General features: G+C 48.5%; 1 protein-coding gene across 6 annotated transcripts in view; it reads right to left on the bottom strand.

Annotated features, from left to right (window-relative positions):
• The window catches only part of PODXL (podocalyxin like), a 42,230-nt gene that overhangs the window by 5,301 nt on the left and 10,733 nt on the right, over window positions 1-26,196 (bottom strand). For 4 of the 6 annotated variants that reach the window (XM_021384304.1, XM_021384305.1, XM_021384308.1 and 1 more), the window contains exons 2-7: window positions 9,563-10,435; window positions 7,610-7,770; window positions 6,605-6,670; window positions 1,880-2,030; window positions 888-949; window positions 603-770 (exon numbers count right to left, since the gene is read on the bottom strand). In XM_021384304.1, the coding sequence (XP_021239979.1) occupies window positions 603-770; window positions 888-949; window positions 1,880-2,030; window positions 6,605-6,670; window positions 7,610-7,770; window positions 9,563-10,435 (1,481 nt within the window). The remainder of the gene's footprint in view (window positions 1-602; window positions 771-887; window positions 950-1,879; window positions 2,031-6,604; window positions 6,671-7,609; window positions 7,771-9,562; window positions 10,436-26,196) is intronic. The other 2 variants (XM_021384307.1, XM_021384310.1) reach the window with 1 other exon arrangement.

Here is a 26,196-nt window from a genome sequence, read left to right as displayed (position 1 = left end):
GGACAGCAGCATGTGATGTTGATGCCCTTCTGATGTCCTCCGTGGCTCCCGAAGGCATTTTTCATAGAATCATCTAGGCTGGAAAAGACCTTCAAGATCATCAACCCGACCTACCAAGTCCCATTGCTAAACCACATCCCTTAGTGCCACATTTATTTTTGTGATAAATATTTTGGGTATTTTTGAGGGGTGAAGGGGAAGAATGGATGGCTTTGAAGGCAGGATTTGGGTTGAGAAAGCCCTTTTCATCAAAATTACACCGTGACCCAAGGATGTTGCTCCACTGGCCCGGAGGCAGCAGGGATGGCTGCTGCTCATTGCTGCACCTGTGCACCACCAGCCCCTCATTCTCCTAATTTTCACTGTGGCTGATGCTCTGTTAACACCCCAAAAGGGCAGCCACTGCCCCTTTAAAGCATCTGCAGCGCTCAGGCATCATTGCACTGTGATATTGTACTGCAGCCCCTTGAGTGACTCTCAAAGGTGATGCCAGCACAGCAAGCCAGGACATCTCCACCAGAGGAGGTGAAGACCTGATGGTCTTCATCTTCTCTGGGTTAAGGAGGTTTTGGGATGCTCATCCCACCCAACTCCCACCATACCTGGCTCTTCTTTTGGGAGAAACGTTGGTGACAGCAGCCGTAGATGGCTGCGACGAGCAGCAGGGAGCCAGCCAGGGTGATGATGGTGATAATGAGGGGCGTGCTGAACTGATCCTTGATCTCCTCCTCCATCTCCTGGTTGAGGTAGGTGACGTTGGTGATGCCAAGCTGTCAAGGGAGGAGTGGGTCAGGCTCCAAGAAGGGCTCCCTGGATGGGAAGGACAGCCACCCCATTCCACCTTTCTGTGAGGACATCCCCCATGTTTTGCCTGGGGACCTTCTTACCTTCTGTAACTCATTCCTCTTTTCTTTCAGCTCTTCGAAGACTGCTTCAGGGTCCAGAAGGCCTGGGGGAAGACACAAGTGGAGAGGGAAAAGGTTGTGGCACCAGCTCCTGCTCAATGGAAGAGGCAGACAGAGCTGTGTGGGCATGGAGACAAGCCTTCATGGCTCTCTAAAGCCATCCAAGGAGCTGGGACCTCTTTGGCCAGGGGACAGCCCTGAAAACTAAAGCTGTTCCTGGAGATCTCTCCAAAGGAGCCACAGGAGAAATGTCCAGGCTTGATCCTACACCCAAGAAAGGAGTCATACTGCCATAATGGAGGAAGTGGGACACCATTCCCCAGCTGCAAGCAGCCTGGTAGCTCATGTGTCCTTTTCCTTAAAGCTGACCCTTTCCATCCCTTGCAGGTTGTTTTGGGGATAGAAGCTGCAGCCAGTGGATGAAAGCCCACGTGGGCAGGCAGCTGGCTTTTCCCTCTGTCCCCTAGCTCTGGGCTGTGCAAACACCCCTAGGGAACTTCATGTTGGTTGGCAGTTCTCAAGTGGGACCAGTAAGAGGCTGTAACCAGCTGCTCAAGGCTGTGGTGCCTCAATTCCCTAATGACCCCATGCTCAAGCAATGTTTGGAGCTGGTTTTACCTGAAGGGCTCAGATATGGACAAGAAACTCCATTCTGCATTCCTCTCGGGAGGAATTTTACCCAGAAATTGGGTTTTAACGACTCAGGAGGTGTTTTTGCTCCTGAAGACTGGTCCCTGCTTTGATTTATCACAGACAGGACAGGGATCTGGTGGGGTCAAGCCTGCACTGAAGAACAAAACTCCTTTTGGTGCTCACTGTGTCTCTTCCAAACCAGTGAGAAGGGGCAACCCAAGGAAAGGAGACCCTCACCCAAGCTCTGGCAGACCTCACTGGATCTCCAGCTGGTATCACAACCATGTCCCCAACTCCCATCCCACCCTATCCCGCTGGGCAGGACATGGGCCCGTACTCACGATGGACAACAGCGTGCACAGCCCAGCGATGGGGACTGGAGGGGGCCAGTGTCACCGTGCACCTGTCCCTCTTGCTGTCGAACGCGTGCCGCCTGCCTGAGCAGAAGAACTCGAAGAAGGACTCGTTGGCGCTGGCATTGTTCCAGTCGTCCTGTGGTGACAACAGGGGGTTGGCACTGCTGCCCACACCCAGCATCCCCAAAGCATCACATCCCTTCCCCAGGGTAGCTTCATTTAGGAAGGGAAAGGCCTTCAAGACCATCAAGTCCAACTATCAACTTGACCAACAGAGTCCTATGACGATATCATGTCCTTTAGTGCCACATCTACATGTCTTAAATACCTCCAAGAATGGGGACACCACCACTTTCCTGGGCAAACCCATTCCAGTGCTTGAGCACTCTCCATGAAGAAAAATTCTTCCTAATGTTCAATCTAAATCACCCCCTGTGGCACTACTTGAGATCCCAACATAGGATGCTGTGGCCATCCCCCTCCCTATCCGCCTGCTGCCGGCCTTCCCAGGGAACAGGAAAAGTTCAGAAGTTGTTTCTTTACAAAAAGCCGAGCTCTTGGCTGCTGTTCCTCACTGGGGCCCTTATCTGAGAGCCGCAGCTTTTGGTGTTCCAGGAATAGCAGGTCCCCAGGGGAAGTGGGGTGTGGAGGCTGAGGCTGCAGCGGGAACGGGATGGGGCTGTGATGCCCTAAGGGCATCTGCAGCCCTCCCAGCACCTGCATTTCAACCCTTCAGGGATACCCCATAATTCAGTTTTGCCTATGGAGACAAGAGAAAGGATTTTGCTTCTGTACGAATGGGACCATCCCTGGAGGGGTGAGCCTGGGGGAGCACTGGAGGGATGGAGGTGGAGGGATGGATGGAGTCCACAGCCCCACTGGGATGCTCCTGAGGCTCTTTGCACCTGTCCAATGTCCTCCAACAACTATGAGCTCAATTAAGTAGGTGTAAATGCTCAGCTGCCTGCATGCACAGATCCTGCACAGGAGCTGCACAACAGCATGCATAGCTTCTGTGTGCATGCATGGCTTCTTGCGTGCACTGGTCATGCGTGCATAGCTCTTGTAGGCACTGTTGCTGCACGCACAGCTCCTACATGCACAAATCCTGTCTGACAAGGAGAGAAACTGCATGAGAGATTCTGCATACACAGGAACTGCATGCATAGTTCCGATGTGCAGACACACCCTGCACGCACAGGAGCTGCATGCACAGGTCCTGCACGCAGAGATCCTCTGTGCGTATATCCAACACGTGCAAAAACTGTGTGCACAGATCCTGCATGCAAATATCCTGCACGTGCAGGCCCTATGTGCAGGGATGCTGCATGCAGAGATTCTTCACGCATGCATCCTGCGTGCAGCAGTTCTCTGTGCATACCTCACTGGAACAAGCTTCCAGAAGGAGCAAACCCCAACCGTTCTGGGAATTGCAGCTGCCCCTCACCTGCCCTTCGGCTTTGCAGGGGAAAAAACTTCTCCCATCCTGCGCTGTCCCAGCTGGAACCCCAGCAGGATGAGGCAGCAGGAGAGGGAGAAGAAGGCTCGGCTCTCTGGCAGCGGTGTTTTGTGACTCTCTGGACGCTGGGTTGTGCTCCTACGCTGTGCACATCCTGCAGTTTCCCATTCCCTACACTTTTCCTTTGGCACCAGCCTTACAAATTTCTGCTGCCTCCCTTGCAGCTGCCTTCTCCAGGGCTTTTCTCTGTCTTTCCCCTGCACCTCAGCACCCTCTCTCTCCTCCCACCACCCTACACATAAGACATTTACAATGCTTTTTTTCTGAGTTGGGGAGGCTCAAACTCCTGCATTCAAAGGGCGATGAGCACCACACTGCTGGATGTTAAACCCCTCTGTAGGCTGACTGGGAGGGATTTGCCCTTTCCAGCTCAGAGCATGGCAGGGGGCCATGGCACAGCCATAGGGATGCCCCAGCCCTGTGCTCTCTCCATGCTGGAGCCGCTCACATTCCTTGGCCAGAGTTGAGAGGCGCTGCCGAGCGGTGCAGATCCGGTTCCCACACTGGCAGGGACCTAAAACCAACATCCCTGAGTGAGGTAACAGGATTTGAGCCAACAAATCTGTCCCGCCAGCTGGGGCATGACCTCGCTTGGAGCCTCAATGGCTTGGGGACTGTCCTGTTGTCCCCAGCCCGGAGGTAGAAGATAGACTGTGGGAGGCCTCGCAGTGGCTTTTGTGTCCCCAGCATGCTCCAAATCCACTCGCTGGGCACATCCCAGCTTGGGAATGTGATGGAGGAGTCTGTGACCTCCCTGCGAGGTTGCCGTAGGGTTGTATGGCTCAGCTGGAGCTGATCACCCTCTCCAGGTCACCTCCAACACTGTCACCTCCAACTCCATCTAATGCATTTTGGGATTGAGATGAGGAACAGGGTACCCCAAGCAGACAACGAAAACCCAGCTGCAGACTTTTTTTTTAGAATAAGGGCAGTGAAGCACTGGAACAGGTTGCTCAGAGAGGTGGTGAATGTCCCATCCCTGGAGACATTCAGGGTCAGGCTGGAGCAGGCTCTGAGCACCTGATTGAGCAGTAGATGTCCCTGTTCACTGCAGAGGATTTGGACTAGATGACCTTTAAGGGTCCCTTCCAACTCAAACGATTCCATGATTCTATGATACACAGGAGCTGAACCTTGGGAGTATCACCTATGTAACGCGAGGCATGGAGCTAATGAGCCTCATTAAGAAACTCATTAAAATCCTGCTGTCATCAAAGGAAGGAGAAAGGAGAACAGGTCCAATAACTTGGACCAGAATGTTCAGCACTGGTTAAAAGCATCACCTGAAGAGTAAGGATGCTGGGAAGCAACCAACCCGTAAAAGACCTTCTGTTCCACTGCACGTTACCAACTGTGCCTCTGCTCCCCAGGGCAGTGGGCACGGTTCCGAGCTGCCGGAGCTCAAGGAGCGTTTGGACAATGCTTTCAGACACAGGGTTTGGATTTTGGGTGCTGCTGTGCGGAGCCAGGAGTTGGACTCAATGGTCGGGGTGGGTCTCTTCCAACTTGGGACATGCTATGATTACTTTGAATTAATTCTGAATTTGCAGCAGCTGGAGAAACTGCGGCGCTGTGATTCCCAGGTTCAGTCCCGACCTTTTCCCATGGTCCCTGCCCCAGTGCTGATGCCCCAGGGGCACAGGGGAGGTCTGCAATGCCCCCTCCTCTGCCAGGTGTGACATGGGCACCTCCCCTACCCCTGCCTCACCACGCTTTGCCCAGCTCCCCGTGGAGCCGGGCTTCCAGCACAATGCACTCCCCGTCCTAGCTCGATCTTACAGAGCAGGATTTGAGCCATTTCTGGAACACTTCTCCTTATAGCGCACATTTTCCTGTTTTCCCACGGGCTGCAAAATGCAAAGGATTCTTTCACTTTGCTGTCAGGCTTTGGCTACAGACTTGTTTACTGGGCCTACAAAGCAGGGAAGCCTGATAGTGCCATTTCTGATATCTGCTCAGCTTGGGAGGCACAAAATGTAGCGCAGCTTTCAGGAATTTGCCGAATGGGAAGTGAGCGGGTGGGAGGTGTTTTGGCAGCAGAGAAGGATGCTATGGGAGGATGCACCCTTGCAGTCCTTCTGCAGCTGTTTCAAGATGCCATTAAAATTTAGCACTACCTTCTGTTGGTTATGACACCCAGAGGAACCTATGGAAAGCAATGCGGCAGACTTGCTGGCGAGCCAGCCAGCATGGAGAATGCCAAGCTGTGATGTCCACTAGCCCCATAGCTTACTGGTGCATCCCCACAGAATCATGATGGTTGGAAAGACCACTAAGATCATCTAGTCCAGCTGTCACCCCATCCCCACCATGCACACTGACCATGTCCCTCAGTGCCCTCTTCTTGAACACCTCCAGGGACAGTGATTCCACCACCTCCCTGGGCAGCCTGTTCCAAAGCCTCAGCACTCTTTCTGAGAAGTCAAGATCTGGCATTTGCTCTTGCTCTTTACCATAAAGCTAAAACTTCAGCCTACTTAAAAATGCCATCTAATCATTCCATCTAATCCCATCTATTACAGGAAACCTGTTGTTCCCACAAGAATATTTTTGCAGGTGGACATCCATCAGAAAAGCCAGCAGTGAGTGTGGACAGCCTCCAGGATAATGGGTCTTGGTGTATGCTCTTGGGTTGGGTTTGCCTTTCCCTCACCTTGGAACTACAGTTAACCACTCACTGATCCCACAGAGGGTTTGAAACAAATAAAAGGAGCTTTTTGATTACTTTAGGGTTTTCTGAGAGCTGATTGAGTATCAAAGAGCAAATCAAGCCACAGACTCCTGGCTGCTGTGCTTCCTGGTCGCTCTGTAGCTCAAGCCACCCTCAAATGTTTTGGGGTTTGGGATGAACTTCTGGCCCCTCTGAAGTCAAAGGCAGAGTTTCCCCACTAACTTTTGAAGAGAGATGGTTTCACCTTCTAGAACTTCTCACTGCTCTTTTCTGAGACCTGGATGAGTGAGTCCCTCCCCCTGAAGAAGACTGCGTGGACATCTCCTTCTTCAGCTACATCATCCACTAGGAGATACTGCTGGATGTGGGTTTACATTTACCATTATACATCCCCAAAGTGTTTGCATATTTTGAGGAAATTAGTGTGATCTCAGTAGGCTCACACACTTAGAGTGCTGATCTCTGTCAGCAGCCCCAGCTGCTTGTCCTACAGAAAAACCCAAAAGGAACCCATACTTACACAAGTTTTAGCTTCTTTCAGATTTATGATGGGCCACATCTCCTGTGGCTGGTCTTCACAAATGACCTGGAAGGACAGAAGAGAAGCAACTGTCAGATCATTGCTGTAGGTTGAAGGGCAGTCAGCCACCGATGCAACCATGAGACAACTCAACCAAAGCTCTGATCTGCTTTATTGAGATAAGTCAAGCCCTGCAGCCCTCCACTCAACCGTTTCTGTGTGATAAGATTTCTCCTGGATAACTCAAAGGGTTGCCTGGAGTATATTTGTTAATACGCTTCCCAGAGCAGGTTTAGGATTTGCAGTACAAAGTGGGAATGAGCGCAGGAAGGAGGAAGATCCATGAGAGTGAGCCACGATGCAGTTCCACCCTACAGATAACAAACATTTAGGAACAGGATCCCTTTCCCTCCTCCCTAGCACTGGGATCTTTTCTTTTCTGGCTTGCATTTTTAGACTACCCTGCCCTTCCCAAGCCATTTTCTGCTTTTATCATCCACGCAGGGTTCATGCTGAATTACAATCTTTGCCCTCTTGTCGTGTCCAAGTCCACCCCAAGGCAAGTCCTGCTCTCCATTACACTTCCACTTCTCTTCCCAAATTTCAGTTCTTCCCTATTCAGCCCCCAGAGCTCCTTTCACCTCCACCTTCCATGTCTCTGGAAAGCTCGTGAAAGAGGGCTTCACCCACTCTTATTTTGCTACCTTCTGTTTTCCTAAGATAGCTTTCCCTCTGAAACAGGCACATACAGTGAGACGAGCTGCAGTTCTACATCCACATGCGATTCCAGCTAAAAATTAGTGTGATTAGGGGAAAAAATGCAGCTCTCTGCTATAAGATCCCACCCAAAAAACACTATCTGCACAGACATGCCTCACCACTGCTCTCCAGGGAACAGCCCGATCGTGCTCCCAACTCAACAGAGGCCATTCAGGAAGACTCAGTGCCCTTTTTAGCTATGTTTTGGACACCACAAAGTGCCCACCTTTCCGTAGGTCACATCACCTTATTTTGGAGAGAAATATTCAGGTGCGGCTGGTCAGGTCTCTTGCTCTCTATCTGGTCTTGCGGGGTCGATGTTGGTGGCAGTGCACTGGTGGGGCTCTGAGCAGTAAGTCCAGGTTTGTGTGTCACAGATCTGTCTCCTTGGCTTGTGTATGCTGGGTCTCCAATACACAGCAAAAAAGAAAAAAAAAAAAAAAGCAGACAGTCAATGAGACAGTAGAAAGGATACAGCTGACACAGCTCCATTTGTGAGAGGCTGAACCCAGCTAAGAGAGTTCAGTATGTAATGCTCTTGACCGCTGCAGCATCTTATGATTTCTTGTGCAATGGAAACAGTGCAAGGAGACAGCAGCCTCCTACCTTCCCAGATCCCTTTAAGGATTTGCATCCTTCTGTTCTTAACTGATCCTTAAATGGTGACAAAGAGAATTAAAATGCTACATCCTGTTTACAGCCTCTTTGTTTTAGGGAGTCCTCTCTTTACTACAGCAAAGATGAGGGATGCTTTTCTCTCCGCACACTTTCTGGAGGCTCCGGGAGTGGATTGATTTCAAGAATGTGTATTTGTGATGCATTCTCCCACCTGCTCGTGGAATGCAAAGATTTCTTAACCTTTTCACGCTCGGTGTTTGAGGCCAAATTTGAATCAATATCATTTCATAGTTCACGCTTTAATGCAGAAACGTCCTGTGGAGCATGAGAGGAAAGAATCAAAGAATCATGGAATCACAGAATTATTAAGGTTGGAAGGACCACTAAGGTCATGAAGAGCAACCACCAGCCCATCCTCGCCATGCTCACTAATCCATGCCCCTCAGTGCCACATCTCCACGTTTTCTGAGCACCTCCAGGGATGGTGACTCCACCTCCAACCTGGGCAGCCTGTTCCAATGCCTCATCACTCTTTCTGAGAAGAAATTTTTCCTCATACCCAACCTGATACATACTGTATGAAGACAGTAATTTCACCTATCCTTGCCTGCTAAAACGCTTGAAACATGGCTTGGATAAAGTCAAAGGAGAAGGCATTGCTTTAAGGCCATGACTCATTTGGTGATGCTGGCAGCAAGGAGGAGCTGGAAGGCTGAGGGAGATGGTTTTTTGAGTGTTTAGCAGGTAAAAAGGAAATTGGGTCAAATATATGTTCTGCACAGGAGGATAATGAAGGGTTTCGGTGCCATCACAAGCTTCTGTGTGCAGCCAGATAAGTCTGAAAAGCTTCATGAAGCCTTCAAGTTACCACAGTGGGATTGCCCCCCTGTAAATGCTACAAGACAAAATACCAAAGGGAAGTTTGGAATGTGTCTTGCCACGACAGTTGTGGACTAACACAACTCCATAAAGCTCCAGAGGTATAGAAAAAGCATGTTAGTGGTGTTCAGCCTGATCCAAAACACCACACAGACACTGTTAATAATGCTTAGACAGAAGCCAGCAGCCAAAACCCCTGCAGCAGTGATGAATATCCTACCAACTGCTCAGAGTTCTTAAGGGTTATAGACTCAGAGTTTAACCATAAAATCTCCTTAGTCATCTAAAACTCATTTTCTGTGCATGCCCACTAAGCTTTCAGCTGCATTAGGGATCTTCTGCATTCAGCATTTGGGGTGCTGTCAACTCTACAATGTCTAACTCTACTTCTGAATCCATCGCTCCCTTTTGCAGTCACTGGAGATCGAGTCACTGCAGTCAGCTGTGGCTGAGGCACAGCTCACTCCATCTGAAAGTGTTTCATCAGATGATCCATGCCTTGAATTTCACTGGCTTGATCTCCACTGATGACAACAGGGACATAAACAACTGGTGGTCACGAAAACAGCTATGCTGGACAGTCCTAAACTGGGACAAGGTGTTAGTAACCCATAATGACAGGGAGATGCATGGGGCACCCAAAGGAAAAGACCACCAAAGGGCTCCCCAACCCAAGAAAGCACGGTTTTAATCTTCTGATACCTGCTTTAGGAGTTGTCATGGTGGTTGCGACTGAGGCCTTCTTTGTGCTGCTGGATGGTGAAGTCAGAGATGTGTTTCTGCTGGTAGAGGACACGGATCCACTATGAGTGGTAGCACATTCAAAATTCTGGACTGGAGAAATGGGAGAAGGGTGAGAGTGGCTGGTGACAGATGTGGAAGGAGAGACGCTGTGGCCCTTGACCTCAGGTTGAAGGCTGCGCGTTGGGACTCCAGAGCTTGACACAATGCTGTTCCCCTGGTCCAAAGGAGAGCCTCCATCATCTGCTATGTGTGGAGATGTTGTGACAGCAGGCACTAAGCCTCCTGAGGCGGATGAAGTGCTGGTCACTTGAGCGGAAGTAGAATTTGCACGAGCTGCGGTGACAAAGCTTCTTGTGCTGCCTGGAGTGCTGGTCTGCTGCTGTGTGGCACTGGTGGTGGCAGCAGAGGTGGATGCTGGGACGCTGGGGCTAGCTGAAGAGCTGACATTCTGAGGTGCACTGGTTGACGTCCCTGGGACATGTGATGGGCCATCTGCTCTGTCTGTGGTCTTGGTGCTTTGAGCTGAGGTGTGTGTCGATGCAGGAGTGATTGATGGGATTCCCTGTGAGCTTGCAGTGCTGATCTCTTGGGTGGTGGTGACTGATGATAGTGAGATGGGTGATGCTGCAGAGCCATGTGGTTTGCTTGTAGTGTCTGTCCCTTGAGTTGTGGTGGACATCACAGTGATGGGAGATGTTTCTTTTGTTGTGCTTGCAGGGCTGGCCACTGTCACCTTGCCAGTGGTGACTGCAGAACTGCTGGTCTGCTTACTTTCTTCTGGTGTTTGTATGACCTGACCTGCAGAAGAATCATTATCCTCAGAGCTGACACCTAGGGAGAAGCAGAAAGGCCAAGATAAACTCTGAATTAGGGACACTTCCTTTGGTTTCCACCCAAAAACAGGTATTTGCAGAAACAAATGCTGACCAGAAACCATGAGTCATTAACCTGGGGCTTGTCTCATGCCTTCTAACTTCTCACTGAGTGCCACATTCTGATATCAATGCATCCAGTGGAAAACAGCAGAGGACGAGAAGGAAGAGCTAGGTGATCTATGGGAAACATATTTATTATACTCGCTCTGAAAGAGTGGGTCAACACTAGATAGATCTTGCAGATAAACACAAAATGCATTTACTTGGAGAACTGCATAATTTTAGTTTCAAGGATGTTCACAGCAGCTGTCCATTGCAAATATATCACCAAATTACGACTATTTGTTTGCTTAGTTTATCTTTTTTTTTTACTGTTAGAAAAAGCCTCTGTAATTCACATACAAATACACGAATATGTGAAGAGCTTTACTGAGAGCTGACATTATCTTGGTGGGTACAAAACTCCTTCTCCATGCAAAGAGGGCTGTCTATGACACTGAATGAGACCTGCAGTTAATTTCTGAAGAATAATTTAAATTCTTAAATTATGAAGGTGTTCCTGAGTGAGGGGCGCACTCTGAAGGACAGCTTGCCTAACAAAAGACGACTCTCCAACAGGAGCAACATCCTGCAATGATGAAGCATGGTATATTCACTATGAGACTGGATATGAAACCTGGGTCTCTTTTTCTGTTTGTGATCACAGCAGGAGCCCCATCAATTGCTACAGAGATAATCTTCCCACACTGCACATGGAACTGTCATTTCTGGGCACTTGCTCAGTTTCACCCCAGGAAAGTCTCGACTAATTTTCCACCTTTCAGAAAATGCAGATTCCACTGAGTCCCTTCACCAGTGCATCTGTCTGCAGTAAAGAGACCAACCGACTCTGGGGCGTTTCTTCCATTTGACAACAGCACAAAAGAGGGCTATTTTTTTCCCCATGCCCCTCCTTGTATATTGTTTCTAATTGCCCAAAGCAGGAAACTTCCAAGGTTTGATGCTGCTCTCCATCCCCAGAGACCTGCTTCATTTCTCTGTGTTGGCACGGTGACAAGGCATTTTCTCTTCCACGGCCTGTTTATTGGCACTGGTTATTCTTCCAAGATCTGATGGAAGCTCAGGTTTTTGAGATTCATACCACTGGGAAAATCTAATGTGAACCGACCCTGTCAAGTCAAGCCACCAGGAGCAGCCATTCTGAAAACACCATTATGATGTGAGCCGAGCAAACCAGCGGTGTGAATTATTTCAGGAAAACCTGGGCTTCTGAGGAAATATTCCCACTACATCTGCAGTTAAAGATCATTTACGGAGAGAAGTCATATTCCCCTTTAGACTGACCAATGTCTTTAGGAGAAAAAGAGGAAAAGAAGCAAAACATTAGTGCCGGTTGGGTATTTGGAAAAATATATTCTCAGAAGGAATGGTGAAGCATTGGAACAGGCTGCACAGGGAAGTCATGGAGCCACCGTTCCTGGAGGTGTTCAAGAGGTGTGAAGATGTGGCACTGACGGACACGGTTAGTGTGCGTGGTGGGAATGGGTTGATGGTTGGGCTAGATGATCTTAGAGGTCTTTTCCAACCCTTGTGATTCTATGATTCTAAGCTGGAGACCAGGCATCCAGTTAGAGCCAAAATGGATCTATCCCATGAACCACAAGATCTGCCCCAGAACTTCTCCATCCTCACCCAGGATGCTGTAGCTGTGCTTTGAACACTTTTAGAAGAAAACAGGGGAAAACCACTCTCCTTTGGTGGCTAACGAGCTGCATCCTTTTGGCAAATGGCAACGCAAGTGATAAGACAGAAAATAATTCATCACACTGCTCTCTTCCTACAAACCCACGCTTGCTGTTATAAGCTGGATGGGATCACTGGAAATCCCTCTGTGAAAGATCTCCCATCCGAAACTTGACCTGAAAGTGCCTTTTCCTTACTGACCTCCACACTAGCTCAGCTGGGCTGCTGCCATTTCTTCCACAGCTACAGATGAGTGAGACCCTCCTTCCATGGAGGACTGACACCCCTATTGTCAAAGAATCACAGAATCATTAAGGTTGGAAAAGACCTCTAAGATCATCTAGGCCAACCAATATTGCCCACTGACCATCTCCCCCAGTGCCATGTCTACACGTTTCTTGAACACCTCCAGGGATGGGGACTCCACCATCTCCCTGGGCAGCCTGTTCCAGTGCCTCACCACTGTTTCAGAGAAGATACTATGCAGCCTGACCCACCCCTGAAATATCCCCACATCTGTCCTACAGATTTTTGGGCCCTCATCTGTCAGCGAAATTTACCTTTGCTCTCCCGCTGCATTAAATTAAATTGTTTTCTCTCTGCTGTTGCACATGGTGCCAGATGCTGCTGTGGTTCTTGGGCCACAGAGCTTCCTGCAGTTTTACTGCTCTGGGTTTAATGCCTGCCGTTTGCCCACGGACTCTGCCTCACTGCAGCACAGGGAAAAATGTATTTGGGGAGAAACAAATCACATTTTTGTGTCTTACAGGTCCACTGCTAGCAGAAAGCCTGGCTCATGCAAACTTCTGGCTCTTGTTTTTCAGAAGCCTAGCAAATATTAATCCCCAGGTAGAAATAAACACACAACAAGCAGCAAGAGTGTGCAAGTCCATGAGGCACTGTTTTCCTTCCACACGCCTTGTATCTCTTTCAGACTTCTGAGCACTATTTTTACTTCTTCCTCCTTGCTCGTTCCAAATTTCTGTGTTGGACCAGGGGTTAATAACTGGTAATAAGCCCCTGTTTGCCTGGGCTAGTGGCCAGTGTTGGCTGATGACTGTCCTCAACAGAAGAAATGAATAGGATTTGATTGAAACAGAGGAGAGAAAACCTCTGCAACCACGGGCTGACGGCAACAAAAGACAGACAGGACAGGATTATGCTCAGCGCCCCTTTAGCATGAAGATTGCTCACAAAAGATACAGTGTGTCCTCCTGCGAAAAGAGAATGATCCTTTCATGCCGTGAGCCCCGGAGATAAAAGGATTTAATGCATACTAAGAGAGAGAAAGAGGATGGAGGAGAAGTTCTCTGAGCTTGCACACCCCTTACCAGCACGGAGTCCCATACAAAAGCCTGAAGGAAAGTTCACTGGAGTTTCAGCCAGGGTCCTTCACCTTTGTTGTAAAAAAGGCAGAAGAAATCCTACCTGCCCTGACCTTCCTGGCTGCATTTTTACAGGGAAAGGATGATTATCTGATTTCACTTTTTTGGACCACCATCAATTCTGCATTTTAAGGAAAACTAGCAAAGCATAGCAGCTATTTGCTATGAGGTTGCATCTCTCCTCTTCCACATGCCACTGAAAAACAAAACAAAACACAAAACCTTGCATTTCTGTGCTGGGCAATAGAAATCTACCTGATGTCTCCCTGCAGGAGGAAAGTGCATACTTTCCACGCATGCATCCATGTGCACGGTGGCCAAATGGCCTAGAGGAAATGAGTACACTGTGAAAACATGATTTCATTTCCGGATATGTATCCCATGACTCTGTTGGTGATATGGTGTCTCCATGATGGGGACAGCCCCGGAGGGATGAGAACTTTCTCTTATTGCTAGCTCTGAAGATCAGCTTGCTCATCCCCAAGGGAGGCTGGGGGTACCAGACCCCTGAATGCTTCTGGATGGGGTTGCTGTTGAAATGCTTGGTTAGGATGAGAACAATCACCTAAAATATGAAGGAAAAAGTGTGATGGCTTGTGCCAATGCAACTCATTGCATGATCAGTTGAGGGTGACAATTTTCATCTGCTGGAAACCATTGCCAACCATGCCACAAAGTGATGCACCAATCACAACCATGTCACAGGAGATGATATTTTGCAAGCTGAGGAAGACCACGGAATCATAGAATCATCAAGGTTAGAAAAGACCTCCAAGATCGTCAAGTCCAACTCATCAGCCTCATGCCCACTAAGCCATGTCCTTCAGTGCCACATCTGCCCTTTTCTTGAACACCTCCAGGGACAGTGACTCCACCACCTCCCTGGGCAGCCTGTTCCAGTGCCTGGCCACTCTTTCTGAGAAGAGATTTTTCCTCCTATCCAACCTGAATAAGCTTGGAGGGAAGCAGCTTAGTTGGAGAGGCCACAACTTGGAGCACAAAACAAAAAAAGGAAACACATCCGTGCAAAATGCAAAGTGAAAGGACATGTCCCGTCCATCCAAAGCCACCACCTCTCCACACAGCTCCTCTGGTTCAATTAATTCCCTTCCCAACAGCTTCCCGCTTCCTATTTCAGGAACACCTCCCCTGCCTTGACCACCTTTTTGAAATGGCTCAGATTGGCTAAAAATCTATTAATAGTGAGAAAAGGAAGCCCGAAAGAATAACTTAGGAAATGGTGGGTGACACACCCCATGCCGGTGGGCTGAGCCCGGCTAAAAGCCTTGCACCAGCCGGCTCCTGCTCCTCCCAAGGCGGGATGAGAAAGCTGCAGAGACCCAGCAACGGGGGAAGGGGAGGGGATATGAACCAGGCTTTAGGAAGTTCCTATTTCCCTCCCCTTTTACAGCTTTTTCTGATAAAATAGGGGCAATGGGTTGTGTTTGTGAAAGGGAGAGCCGGGGCTGAGGCTCCAGGGGTGGTCATTGCCGGGGGACAGCATGGACCAAAGCCAGCAAGGATGCTCCTGGTCAAAAGAAGAGTTTTATCCCTGAAAGGCAGCCCTGTCTGAGCAGGAACATTGCACAGTCACTGCAAGGGACAGGAAATTTGTCACCTCCTTTTAAAACTGTGAGGGTGATCAGATTGGCAGAGTATCGTAGCGTAGAGTTATTTATCCTGGAATTCAGCTGGGCTACCAGAGCTGGTGGTCACTTCGCTGGGATTTTTAATTTTGCGTGTGTAGAGGATCTTGGGCTCTTTAACTCTTTGTTTAGGGCAAGATGGGATCCAAACAGCATCATCCTCCCAAACTCCCTGCTGGGATTTTGGTGAGGGATATAGTGAGGATGCTGTTAGTGTTCACATCACTCTTCTCCCTGGCAAAGATGCATCTTCAACATCATGAGATGTCATGGAGATATTCAAGACCTATTTGGACACTTTCCTGTGTGACCTACTGTAGGAAACCTGCTTTGGCAGGGGGACTGGACTTGATCCTCAGACAATCAATCAGAGACAAGATCCCTTACAATTCTGTGATTCTGTGATCAAAACACTACACTTGCTTCTAGCTAGCACTGCCTGCCTGCTTTGCTGCCAGTCTCACCATCAGCACTGCGAAACGTTTTCAGCCAGGCCAAAGAGCAACTTGGCTTCCTAGGTGAGAAGATGAGGAAAGGTCCAACAGCTGCTGCCAGAGCACTTTCAGACACTCATCTGTCAATCCAATTTGCTGATACATGGGTCTCCATCCTCTCCAAAATCCTGCCAGAAAAAAAAAACGTCTGCAGAATGTTCTTGACAGCACTGCATTTCAAAATATTAAAGATGAGACCTGACGTTTGGGTCTAATTAGCACTACAGCATTGCTCAGGAAGGAAAGGAGCATGGTTGGACTCTGGTTTAAAACTACCAGGCTTGTTTTCAGCAGGGAACCTCCTTGACTCTGCTGTGGTGAGGCTTTATTGATAAGACCCTTCAGTTTGGTGCAGATTAGCTCTTGCATGTGAGTGACCATGAAATCAAGGCAATAATACTCACAAACCTCCTTGGTTTTGACCAAGAAATCCACCTGTGTCCTGAGCCATCTTTTGTGCCAGGATTGTGACACAGGCCCCTGAAATTCAGGTTCTGATGAACTGGCATTTTCTGATGAGAAATATGCCTCGTTAACAAATTCCCCATCAGCTCTTTCTGTAAGTATTTCAGCCAGCTCAGCTTGTCTGCTGTTTCATTTGGAAGCATGACAAAAATTAAAGATCACCATCCGAAGGCGTGTCTCCCTGTTGGACACACTGCTCTTCCCCTGCAACCCCAACCTCTCTCCTCTTTGCTCCCTTGGCCTCTCCAAATGCTGCATTTTGGGAGGCAGAAATGTGTTCATTTGTCATGCAAATTAATGGCTGGCCAACGGATTGGTGGAGCAGAAGGATCTCAGCACTCCTCACTCCCATTTTCTCAAAAACACTCTTGTTACGTTGTCCTTCACGCCACACTTGGATATCTCCTGAATTTCCCTTTGAGGACTGGGCATTGTTGTGAAATTGGGATCAGACAGTGGCATCTTCCACCCAAGGGGATGCAACTGGTCCATTCCAGGTAGAGCCAGCTGCATGGCCACCTCCAGACACGGGCAGCGTGGTGAACCAAGCTCCAGTTCAGCCTGCCATGAATACACATGGCACATCCTATTTAGGCATACATCTCTGAACATCCTATTTAGGCATATGTCTCCATGACTCTTCTTACGGACAGGCTGTAGCTATCTAAGAAGTGAAGGGAAAGAGGAAAAAACAATCAAAAGCAGACAGGAAGACCGATGTGGAAAATGAAAATCCTTCACACAAGGTTGTCAAGGAGGCAAACAGACACACAGACATGCAGGCACACTCTACTCCCTGACATTTTTTTTTTATCACTGAGCTTGGAAACATCCTCTTTCCACTGGGGTTGATGGGATTTGGAAGAGGCCTGGCTCCATCTCCATACCTTTCCCAGGCTGCAAAATGAAGTGGGGGCTCATTGCAGCCCACGCAGAAATGCCTCATTGCTCAGGAAGCTGTAGCAGAGTTGCTGGAGCGGAAACGCTGGGAGCAGAAGCCAAAAAAGCTGCGTGTCTCAGCCCAAGCGGATGCTCTGAAGCTCAGAGACATGTTCCTGCCCTTCTCAAACCTCCTCTGTGCCATCAGAGTGGAGCTATCCTGTGATGGCCTTGCTTCTTTGAAGTAAGATTTGTGGCAGTGCAATGACCTCCTGTATCCAAGGAGCATCAATCTCCTTCATGCAAAGCTCAACAGGGGAGTTTTCCACCTGCAGCCAATGGCTGAAGGACACAAAGCCTGGTACATTTAGCCCTCTATTTCTGCAGAAGTCACCCAGGGACTTCGGAATAAACTCAAGGTTTATGCTGAGTAATGGGCTACAACAGTTGCTCTGCAGCAGGGTAAAGCCCAGCTACCTCCAGCCCCAAATGGTGGCCATGAATCAAAATGACACTGCAAATCACAGAAAATGCCCTAAGATCACATAATCTTTTTGTATAGAAAACATTTGGGATTCTTCTTGTGTAGTTTCTGAGCTGTAAGTCTCTAAGAAGCCCTTTCATCTCTGATCCAGTGGGTGGTATCCCTACCCATGACGGGTTTGTACCTAGATGATCTTTTAGGTGCCTTGCAACCCAAGGTCTTCTACGATTCTTTGAGTGCTAAAAAGTCTGGTTTATGAAGGAAAAAAAACAAATAAACAGATTAAAAGCCTAAATTCGTCTCAATTTGGACCTCAATTTCAGGTCTGCAGGAAGGACCAAGAGCCTGGATAAGTCTACCAGGTTGGCAATGCCGACTTGACTCCTCTAGAAGAACATCCAACATTGCCAACTCTTTGCAGTGAGGGTTGAAGGCTGTGTGAGGATGGCCAGGGGACATTTTTATTCTTTGAGATAAAGAAGAAGTTCCTCTCTGTGCTTTCTATCCCAGAAATGTGAATCATCCCTGCCTTGTTTTTCATGGAGGACTACTACAGACAACTTGAGAGGGAGCCAGGACATGAGCCAGTGAGATGGGAACTGATTTTCATTCAGCCTGATGGCTTGTCTACACCAAAGTACTCAGGAAAATTAATCTAAAATTAAAAGAAGGCACGATTTCAGAGTGGATTAGTCAAAGTGCACACAACCCACCAGGTGGCCACTCTTGCTCAGCTTTAAATCAACCCTCATTCAATTTAGCCAAAATGAAGTGGGTTAAATCAAATTAAAGTCTCCTTAGCTCTGAAAGACAAAATGTAGTGGGGAGGAGGGAAGATGCAGTTTAGGAATGCTAATTTAGAAGAAATCTGGTGATGGTCCCCACACAAGCAAGCCCCCAGATGTAACATTTGGCACTAATACCAACCAAACATCAGGGATGGGATGCACCTTCCTCTCTAGCTCCTGTGTAGGCAGAGGTGGGCCTTCCTACCCAACTCATCATTGGGAAGGAAGGCCCACCTCATCATCTTGCCTTCCTCTCCAGCTGGCTGGGCTCATATTTAGGTTCATCCTGAGCTAGATGAGGAAGGACTTGGTCCTACTATCCTGCCATCTGAAACTGTGCCAACTGGCCAGCACCAGGGAAGAGTTTTCTCACCTAATGTCACCCACGTGCCATGCATTGGCTATGTGTCTGGATTTGCTCAATTAGAGATGGAGGCCATGATGAGACCTTCATCCAAAGTTATGAATGCCATAAAAAGTGAGGATGTCAGCCTCCAGGAGAGGCTGGAGGCCCAGCACAGAGATCTGATCTGCAACCTTAAGGATGAGAACACAAAGAGGACAGGCAGTGAAACTAGAAGAACAAGATCTCGGCCTCACCACAGGCAGCTCCTGTGTAAACGAAATACAGAGTGGATGGGTGATGGAGAGGTCAGTTTGTGCTGGCACATGGCACCGTTGCAGCATCGCAAAGTGTTGTCTGCAATTCTGTGCACCTCCCTTTCCTCCCCTCCTCCCCGAAGATTTACAGCAGGAGTCACCCTCCCAGGACAACCTCTACTCCCTCCTAGAGGCTTCAAGCCTCTGGCAGAGCCTTGCTCTGTGCAGGACTTGGAGGATGCTCGCCAGCCCCGAGGGTGAAAAGGGCCAGCGGAAAAGTGATGGGAGGCCATGATAAGACCCACAGCCTCGCCCTCCTTTGTGCGCCTGGTGTTTCTGATGAGTCATGCCATCAGCCCAAATGTACATCCTCAGCTCTGCTGCACTCCAACCAGCTGCTTTATTTTTAATCTTTTTGGGGTCAACATGCAACACTCACCACCAAGCCAGGATGGACCCAAAGGTGATGAGCTGGATCCATCTTTGGTCCATCAAGGCTTGAAGCTGGTGAAGGGTGATGTGATGTGAAGTAGCTGAAGATGAAGATGATGCCAAGTGATGTAGGCAGCCACCTCCAAGAGGCACCAGTGATGTTCTCACAGATCCCAGCTTCCCTTGGTGAAAATTTGGGTGATTCCTAGTTAAGCATCAACTCTTCAATGCTTTCTGCTTTTGCTGCATTTTTTGACTGTGCTGGGGATGGGTTCCTCCACAAACAGTTCATGGGGCATCTGCAAACCTTCCCCACATTAAAGCTGCCACCACACAGACTCATAGAATGACTTGGGTTGGAAGGGACCTCAAAGATCATCTAGTTCCAACCAGTGCCGCAGGCAAGGTTGCAGATTGCTAGACCAAACGCTAGGACAGGTTGCCTAGTGCCCCATCCAGCCTGGCCATGGGTCTCTCCCAGTGTTTTTTTGTAGAAGAAATGAGCTGGACATCAGGATCTGTCCCTCTGCTGTGATCAATCCCCTCCATGACCTTGGCTAGCCCGGGTTACGGAGCCAGCAGCCTGGAGATTTCCTGTTAGCGTCACAAGGAGGGCTCCACATTTCCTTGTGATCCTTTGTGTGTCGGTGCTATTTCAGGTCCCACCTTTTTTCTTCAGCTCCCACCCACAACTCCCTCCGGGTGGGGTCTTCCCGGATAGTTTGGAGCTCTATATATACACACGCATATACGTATGCATGTCCATACATTTGTATAGCTGTGCATGCAAGTGGAGCCTTTGGGCACTGGCTGGACACGCTGCTGTTGGCAGGAGGCTTGGGACTATTCTTTAAGTGGGGAGAGCCTAGGAAGGGAAGGACACATCTCACCCTCCCTCCTATTCAAAACTATTTAAAGACTGACTGGCACAGAGTTGCTTTCCCACCAAATGGCTCCAGTGACGATCTGGCTTTAAAGCTGTGTAATCAGATCAACTTTTATTGTTGGCAAATTCATAATTGCCTCGTTATTTAACTATCCAGAAGCAATTGGTTTTATAGGGAAAAAAGAGCATCCATTTCAGCTCTTTTTTTTAATAAGAGCATTGGGACTCAGCTTCCATTTGAAGAACTCAACAGCTCCTGCTCTCCCCGTCCTTAGCATAAAACACACGATCACAGGAATCACTGATGAAAGACTGCAAACAGTGAGAGATGACCTTTTTCAGTACTTTCCTGATGGAGGATTCTTCTGCACAGCATATTTGTTATGCAGTGCTCTCTTTGCTGCTGTGGGCAGCAAAGCAGATGAGCCTTAACCATTTCCCCTCCTAAGAGGAAGGATGCTCTTCTATGAATGATGCATGGCTCATCCTTGCTCTGACACAGCTCTCCAAAATAACTCTGGTGACACATTTAATCTATCCCTTCCTCACTTTCCCCATCTCTATACACAAAACCAGAAGGATTTCATATGGAGGAGCTGTCTTCATTTACGGGCCAGTCTAGCACCTTGCTTACCAGGGCCCCAATCTTGGTTGGGTGCCACAGCAATACAAATAATTACTAATACTAATTCCCATGAGAGTCTATTACATTATAGTTCAACTTCCTCCCAAACAATTGCTCCTCTTCCTTGCTTTGTATGTTCTTCAAAAGAAGCGGCTGCTGTGCTTTAGGGCTGGGACACCAGCGGAGGTAAACACACACCCAGCGTTCCTGCTCAGCTGGGCCTGGGTAGAAAAAAAAAGATAAATCTGATTTCAGACAATCACACTGTGGACAGGAAAAAAAAAAATCGGGGGGTTTAATGGAAATGGCAACCTGGCAGCACTAAACAGTACTTATTCTGAGAAGTCTCTTAGGGCACGTTTATTCAGTATCTATGGGATGATCTTATTCAGAATGGTAGTAAGAGCAAGAAATGTTGAGAGCAGAAGTGCCCACTGGTCACAGGGGTTCAAAACCTCTTCGTTTATGAAGCAGTGAAGGCTGCAGCCCCTGGTCCCAACACTGCAGTGGAGGGACGGAGAGATTTATGGTGGATGTGCAGACTGCTGGCACAGTGCTTGGACATTTCCCTGCTTCTGTGTTGCTGCTGCACCTTTACCACCCAGAAAGTGCAAAAAGGGAAAGATGAAAAGATGACTCATAAGTGAGCAGAAATACATCCCTTGTCTGCAGCCAGTCCTAGGTTGAAGTTGGTCCATCCACTGGGGGCGTGGGCCAGGCAAATTGTCCTGTCTTGACAGCATCAGGTCCTCCTTTAAACGTGTATCTTGCTTGGAAACATATGATGGCATGTCTCTGAGGTGGTTTGTCCACTGCCAGGGAAAGGAATATAGGCTGATGCAGCACATAGTGAAGGTGGAGAAAGAAGGCTCTCGCTAACATGTTGGCCAACTGTCCTGACTTGATGTTTATGAAAAACAATGCACATTTTGGCCACCTCTTCCAAGACAGAGCCTGCAACAGTTTTAATTAGTCAAATCAAATGTGGCTTTGTCATAGGAGATGAGACACAACCAGGACCAGCCAGCTGGGTTCTTGGCTGCTGAGTGACATTGTCTTTCCAGCCCAGTGACCTCATTGTTATGAGTCAATAGGGGAACAATGTTTTCTCCCAGCAAGGAGTGGGATTCCTGTGTGGTCAGAGCCAAGCAGAAGAGCATGGGAAGTTGCAGGATGTCACTAGGTCGGGGATCTGGCATTTTGCACACAATTCAAACACGCTGTGGCATTGTTGTGTGCTGAGAAATACAAGTACGGCATGCAACAGGGGTCATATTCAGATCCTCAGAAACTCAACATCTGTCCCTGGACCAGAAGGTCTAGATAGCAGGTATGAGTATGAACAGACTCACTGGTTAGGGGAAGAAACACTACATGGTATCTTGCAGAAAGGAGAGCTTGTGGTACCCATACTCCTGGGGCTCTGGATGGAAAAGATCTGTGTCAGCTTTGGAGCTCAGGACTTCACTGACATCTCCCTGCAACCAAAATCCTTCTCCCTCCTGGCTGCAGAGTGGCATAGCCACATCTGGCAGTCGTGCAGCAGGCAGGCCATGACAGCACAAGGGAAGGGAGCAAAGGAAGCAGGAAGGAAGAAGGAGCTGCACCCCCTCCCTGCTGTTAATCATCCTCCCCTTTTGCTTTAGAGAAGCTGTCAGGTCTGCAAACACCACACTGGTTCCCTACCTTGGAAAAGGCACAGCATTGGGCACAGAAGGAGGACACAGTGCTGGGCTTGATGATATTATCCAAATTACTCAGCTCCTGGAACTGCAGAGACCGGATCCTGGTTATGGCAAAGCAGTGGAGCTCTGACACACAAGCTTGAGCGCTTCCTTTAGAAAATGGACCTGAAGTCATGATGGAGTTGGAGATGGGAGAAGAAGGCAGGGAGTGCAGGCTGGGTCTGTGATGGGACCCGCAGAAAGCCACCAGCAGAGTGATGGATGGGGCACTGAGCTGGGATTCAGTGGGTGCTACTGGTAGTAATCCTGCAGCTGGGGAGCGGGAATGGGAAGAAAGAGGGACAGAAAATGCAGCCCATGCTGGGCATGTGGTACACCAGAAAAGGCTGCTGCTTTTTGAACAACCCTGTCTGCGAGTGATCACTGCCAATTCAAAGCATAATTTTGTTGCAAAACCTACTCTATGAGACACAAGAAAACTAGCACATTCAATTACAGAAGGGCAGAAGAGACAACTGAAAATCCCCACACAGACTTCAAGGAAAGCACCATTAGCTCCTCCAGCTGTATCTGGTTATTATTATCAGGGGGAAATAGCCTTTGACTTCAGTCATGGCAGCTCTCAGAAATCAGGCATTGGGCATGCTGGTCATGGAGGCAAGGGAGAGCTGAGGCTTCAAAAGCAAACAGTGACTTTTAGCAATGCTTGGTATTGATTGTTGTTATTATACAATTAATAATTAGCAAGCCTGTCATCAGCTCCCCCAGACAGGAAAAGAACCATGCAGAATCAAGATCATAAGATCATCAAGTTCAACTGTCAACCCATCACAACCATGCCCACTAAACCGTGTCCTAAATAGAATCATAGAATCATTAAAGTAAGAAAAGACCTCCAAGAAAAGAAACTGGTTCACATTCAGACCAGCTCCAGCTGGACCCAAAAGGTGGTATTTATTGCTATGAAACCAATGCATTAGTCTTCCCTCCCTGAAAACATTTGAGGCCAGGCTGGATGGGGCTTTGAGCAACCTGGTCTAGAGGGAGGTGTCCCTGCCTACAGCAGGGGGGTTGGAAGTAGGTGATCTGAAAGGTCCTTTCCAACCCAAACCATTCTATGATTCTGTGATTCTATGAATTTATGTCATCAAGGAGAGCAAGCCTCCTTTTCCCAATCTCACAGGCTTTGTGGTATAGCCATAAGTTGAAAGGGGCCAGGACAACTTGCAGACCTCGAACTTAGGGATACGTAGTGAGGTCCAAGTGGCAACGAGTTGCCAGAATAAGCCCTTCCCTGCCTTCTGGTGAGAAAAATATGGGAAAAAATATGAGAAATCTGTCTACGGGCACCTTGTAACCATCTGTCCATCACAGAAAAGGGTAGTCCTGTTTCACAGAACTGTGGCAGTCTGTAAGTATATTCTCCTGCCAGATCTGAGCAGAGGCAAGATCTTATTATTACCCTTGTTCTCTGCTGTGCACACACCAAACCAAAATCCCTACAAAAACTACTCAAGGGCTGCACGTTCCTCACCCCCTTCTTACTCAGTGGAGATGGAAATAAAGCCCTGCCCTCTGAGCTGGATTAGCAGGAAACCTCCCGAAAAAGCCAGCTGGGCTGGGGGCAGCCCCCAGTGCTGCTGCCAGCACGGAAAGCAGCTTACCTCACTACAGACTGGAGCAGCCCCACAAAACATGCTCATGGGAAGACAAAGCGTGGAGCTGCCACCCAATTCCTCCAGCTCAAACACAAACACTAAATTGCCGGCATTCCTTCGGCAGGGCTCTCCTAGGAATGTTTCTCACCAAATTCACAAGCTACATGTGAACTTGCTAGTTTACAAAATCTGCATTGTAGCTGAGGGCCTTTAGCAGTTTTTTTATTGAAACATTTAATGTTGTTGGGTTTTGTTTTTTTTTTTACTGCCTAGAAGTATTGCTGAGATACTCAGAGCCACAGCAGCCCTGTTCCCAGGGCAGGATCCTGTGGGTGTTTGGAGGTTAGGGCTGGAAGCACCTCCGTGGTTGCAATGCCAAAAAATCCTACAGGCAATTAGAAAAGGAAGCTGGAAAAGCAGAGTGCAATCACCCAGCATCAAAATTTTCCTTCCTCTCCTCATCAAAAACACAGCAAGGACCTCAACAATCACCAGCCACCTCAGAGCTTGGCATCTTTGAGTCATGTCGAAAATGCAGCTCCCTGCATTCCTCCCCACTTTCTCCTCCACGAGCACTGCGATGCAGCTCTGCACACAGCCTGATGCCTATCGAGCTGCTCACTCTGTGCTCTGAGATGGAGTTTCCGTGCTTCTATCAGCAATGTGGATGAGCCGCCGTAATCTCCGTTTCTAATGGGATCAGAGGAAGGAGAGCCTTGCACCCCTAAGGGGGTGGCTGTGCCACAAAAACCCTTAAACCCCCCCAAAACTTTACCCTGTGCAGGTGTCAGCTACCCACGGCCAGACTTTACAGAGCACAAAAGAGCTGGATTTCATTTTTTATTTTTTTTAACAGAGAAATAGCTCTTTCCTTTCTCAGCTTAGATTTCTGCGTTTTTCTCCCCGGCTCTTCATAAAGAACATGACTGGACCATACAGATTATATTTCCCCCATGAGGCAACACACCCTGCAGCAACACAACCTTAGGTGCCCACTTTTCATTGACCACCAGTCCGCCCTTCCTCTTGTGTCACTTCCTTGGCTGAAAGAACAGTTTTATTTTCCCTGGGTTAGCTGCCCTAAATTACCCTCACCATCTGAAGCCATGACTGGGAGGAACACCAACAAAGCAAACGTGGATACTGATGGATGGTAGGCTTTGTCTTTGGTCACGCAATGCACAGTGGTGGAAGTATTGGTCATCTTAGCCCTCATTAGGTATTAACACTACCCAATCTGCTATCAGCCGTCTCCTTGTTGGAAAGCCCCACAAAAAGAGCAGTTTGGGGTGAGATGGTAAATTACCGGCTAGATTTTGAAAACTGTTCTGCATGGCAGAGCTTCACTGGAGTACGGCCATCCTGAGACACTGATACCCCCAACAGGCTGTGAAAGATTTGGCCTGGAGAAACACAAAGTGAGGGCTGCAAGATCCAGCCCAGGGCCTGAATGATCTTAGTGCATTCTTTGCCTTGAGCTGCCTCCAGCTCTGACACTTCAGGCAATTTTAGCAACCTTAACTGATGTATTTTGGCAGAGATGCCTCCATACTATGAGGGTGATACCCCAATAGCTGCAATGGGTATGTGCAAAGCAGTGATGGCAGGAGCAGCAACCACAGTCATCTTGGCGGCAATGATCACACTCAACAGCTGTCTAATGAAAACATCCTTTGAGAGTATCCTCCTATGGTGAGGAGCTCAAGACATTGTGCTAAGAACATATCATCAAACTGGTTTTTTTGTGTGTTTGTCACCTAAAACTGCGATGTTCAATCATCAAGCCTATTGGAGAAAGTGTTCTCACGTAGGATCATCAGAGAGATGCATCTAAATGGCCCAGCTGAGAGGATCCAGGCTCCCCCAGGTTTCACATTCTATTACTAGGGTTTTACTTCAGAAAGAAGGAGGGGGATTGAGCTTACTGCTCCCTGTGCTCCCAAGATC

Source organism: Numida meleagris, chromosome 1 (assembly GCF_002078875.1).
Source record: "Numida meleagris isolate 19003 breed g44 Domestic line chromosome 1, NumMel1.0, whole genome shotgun sequence".
NCBI classification, from domain to species: Eukaryota; Metazoa; Chordata; class Aves; order Galliformes; family Numididae; genus Numida; species Numida meleagris.
This window is presented reverse-complemented; position numbering and strand designations above follow the sequence as displayed.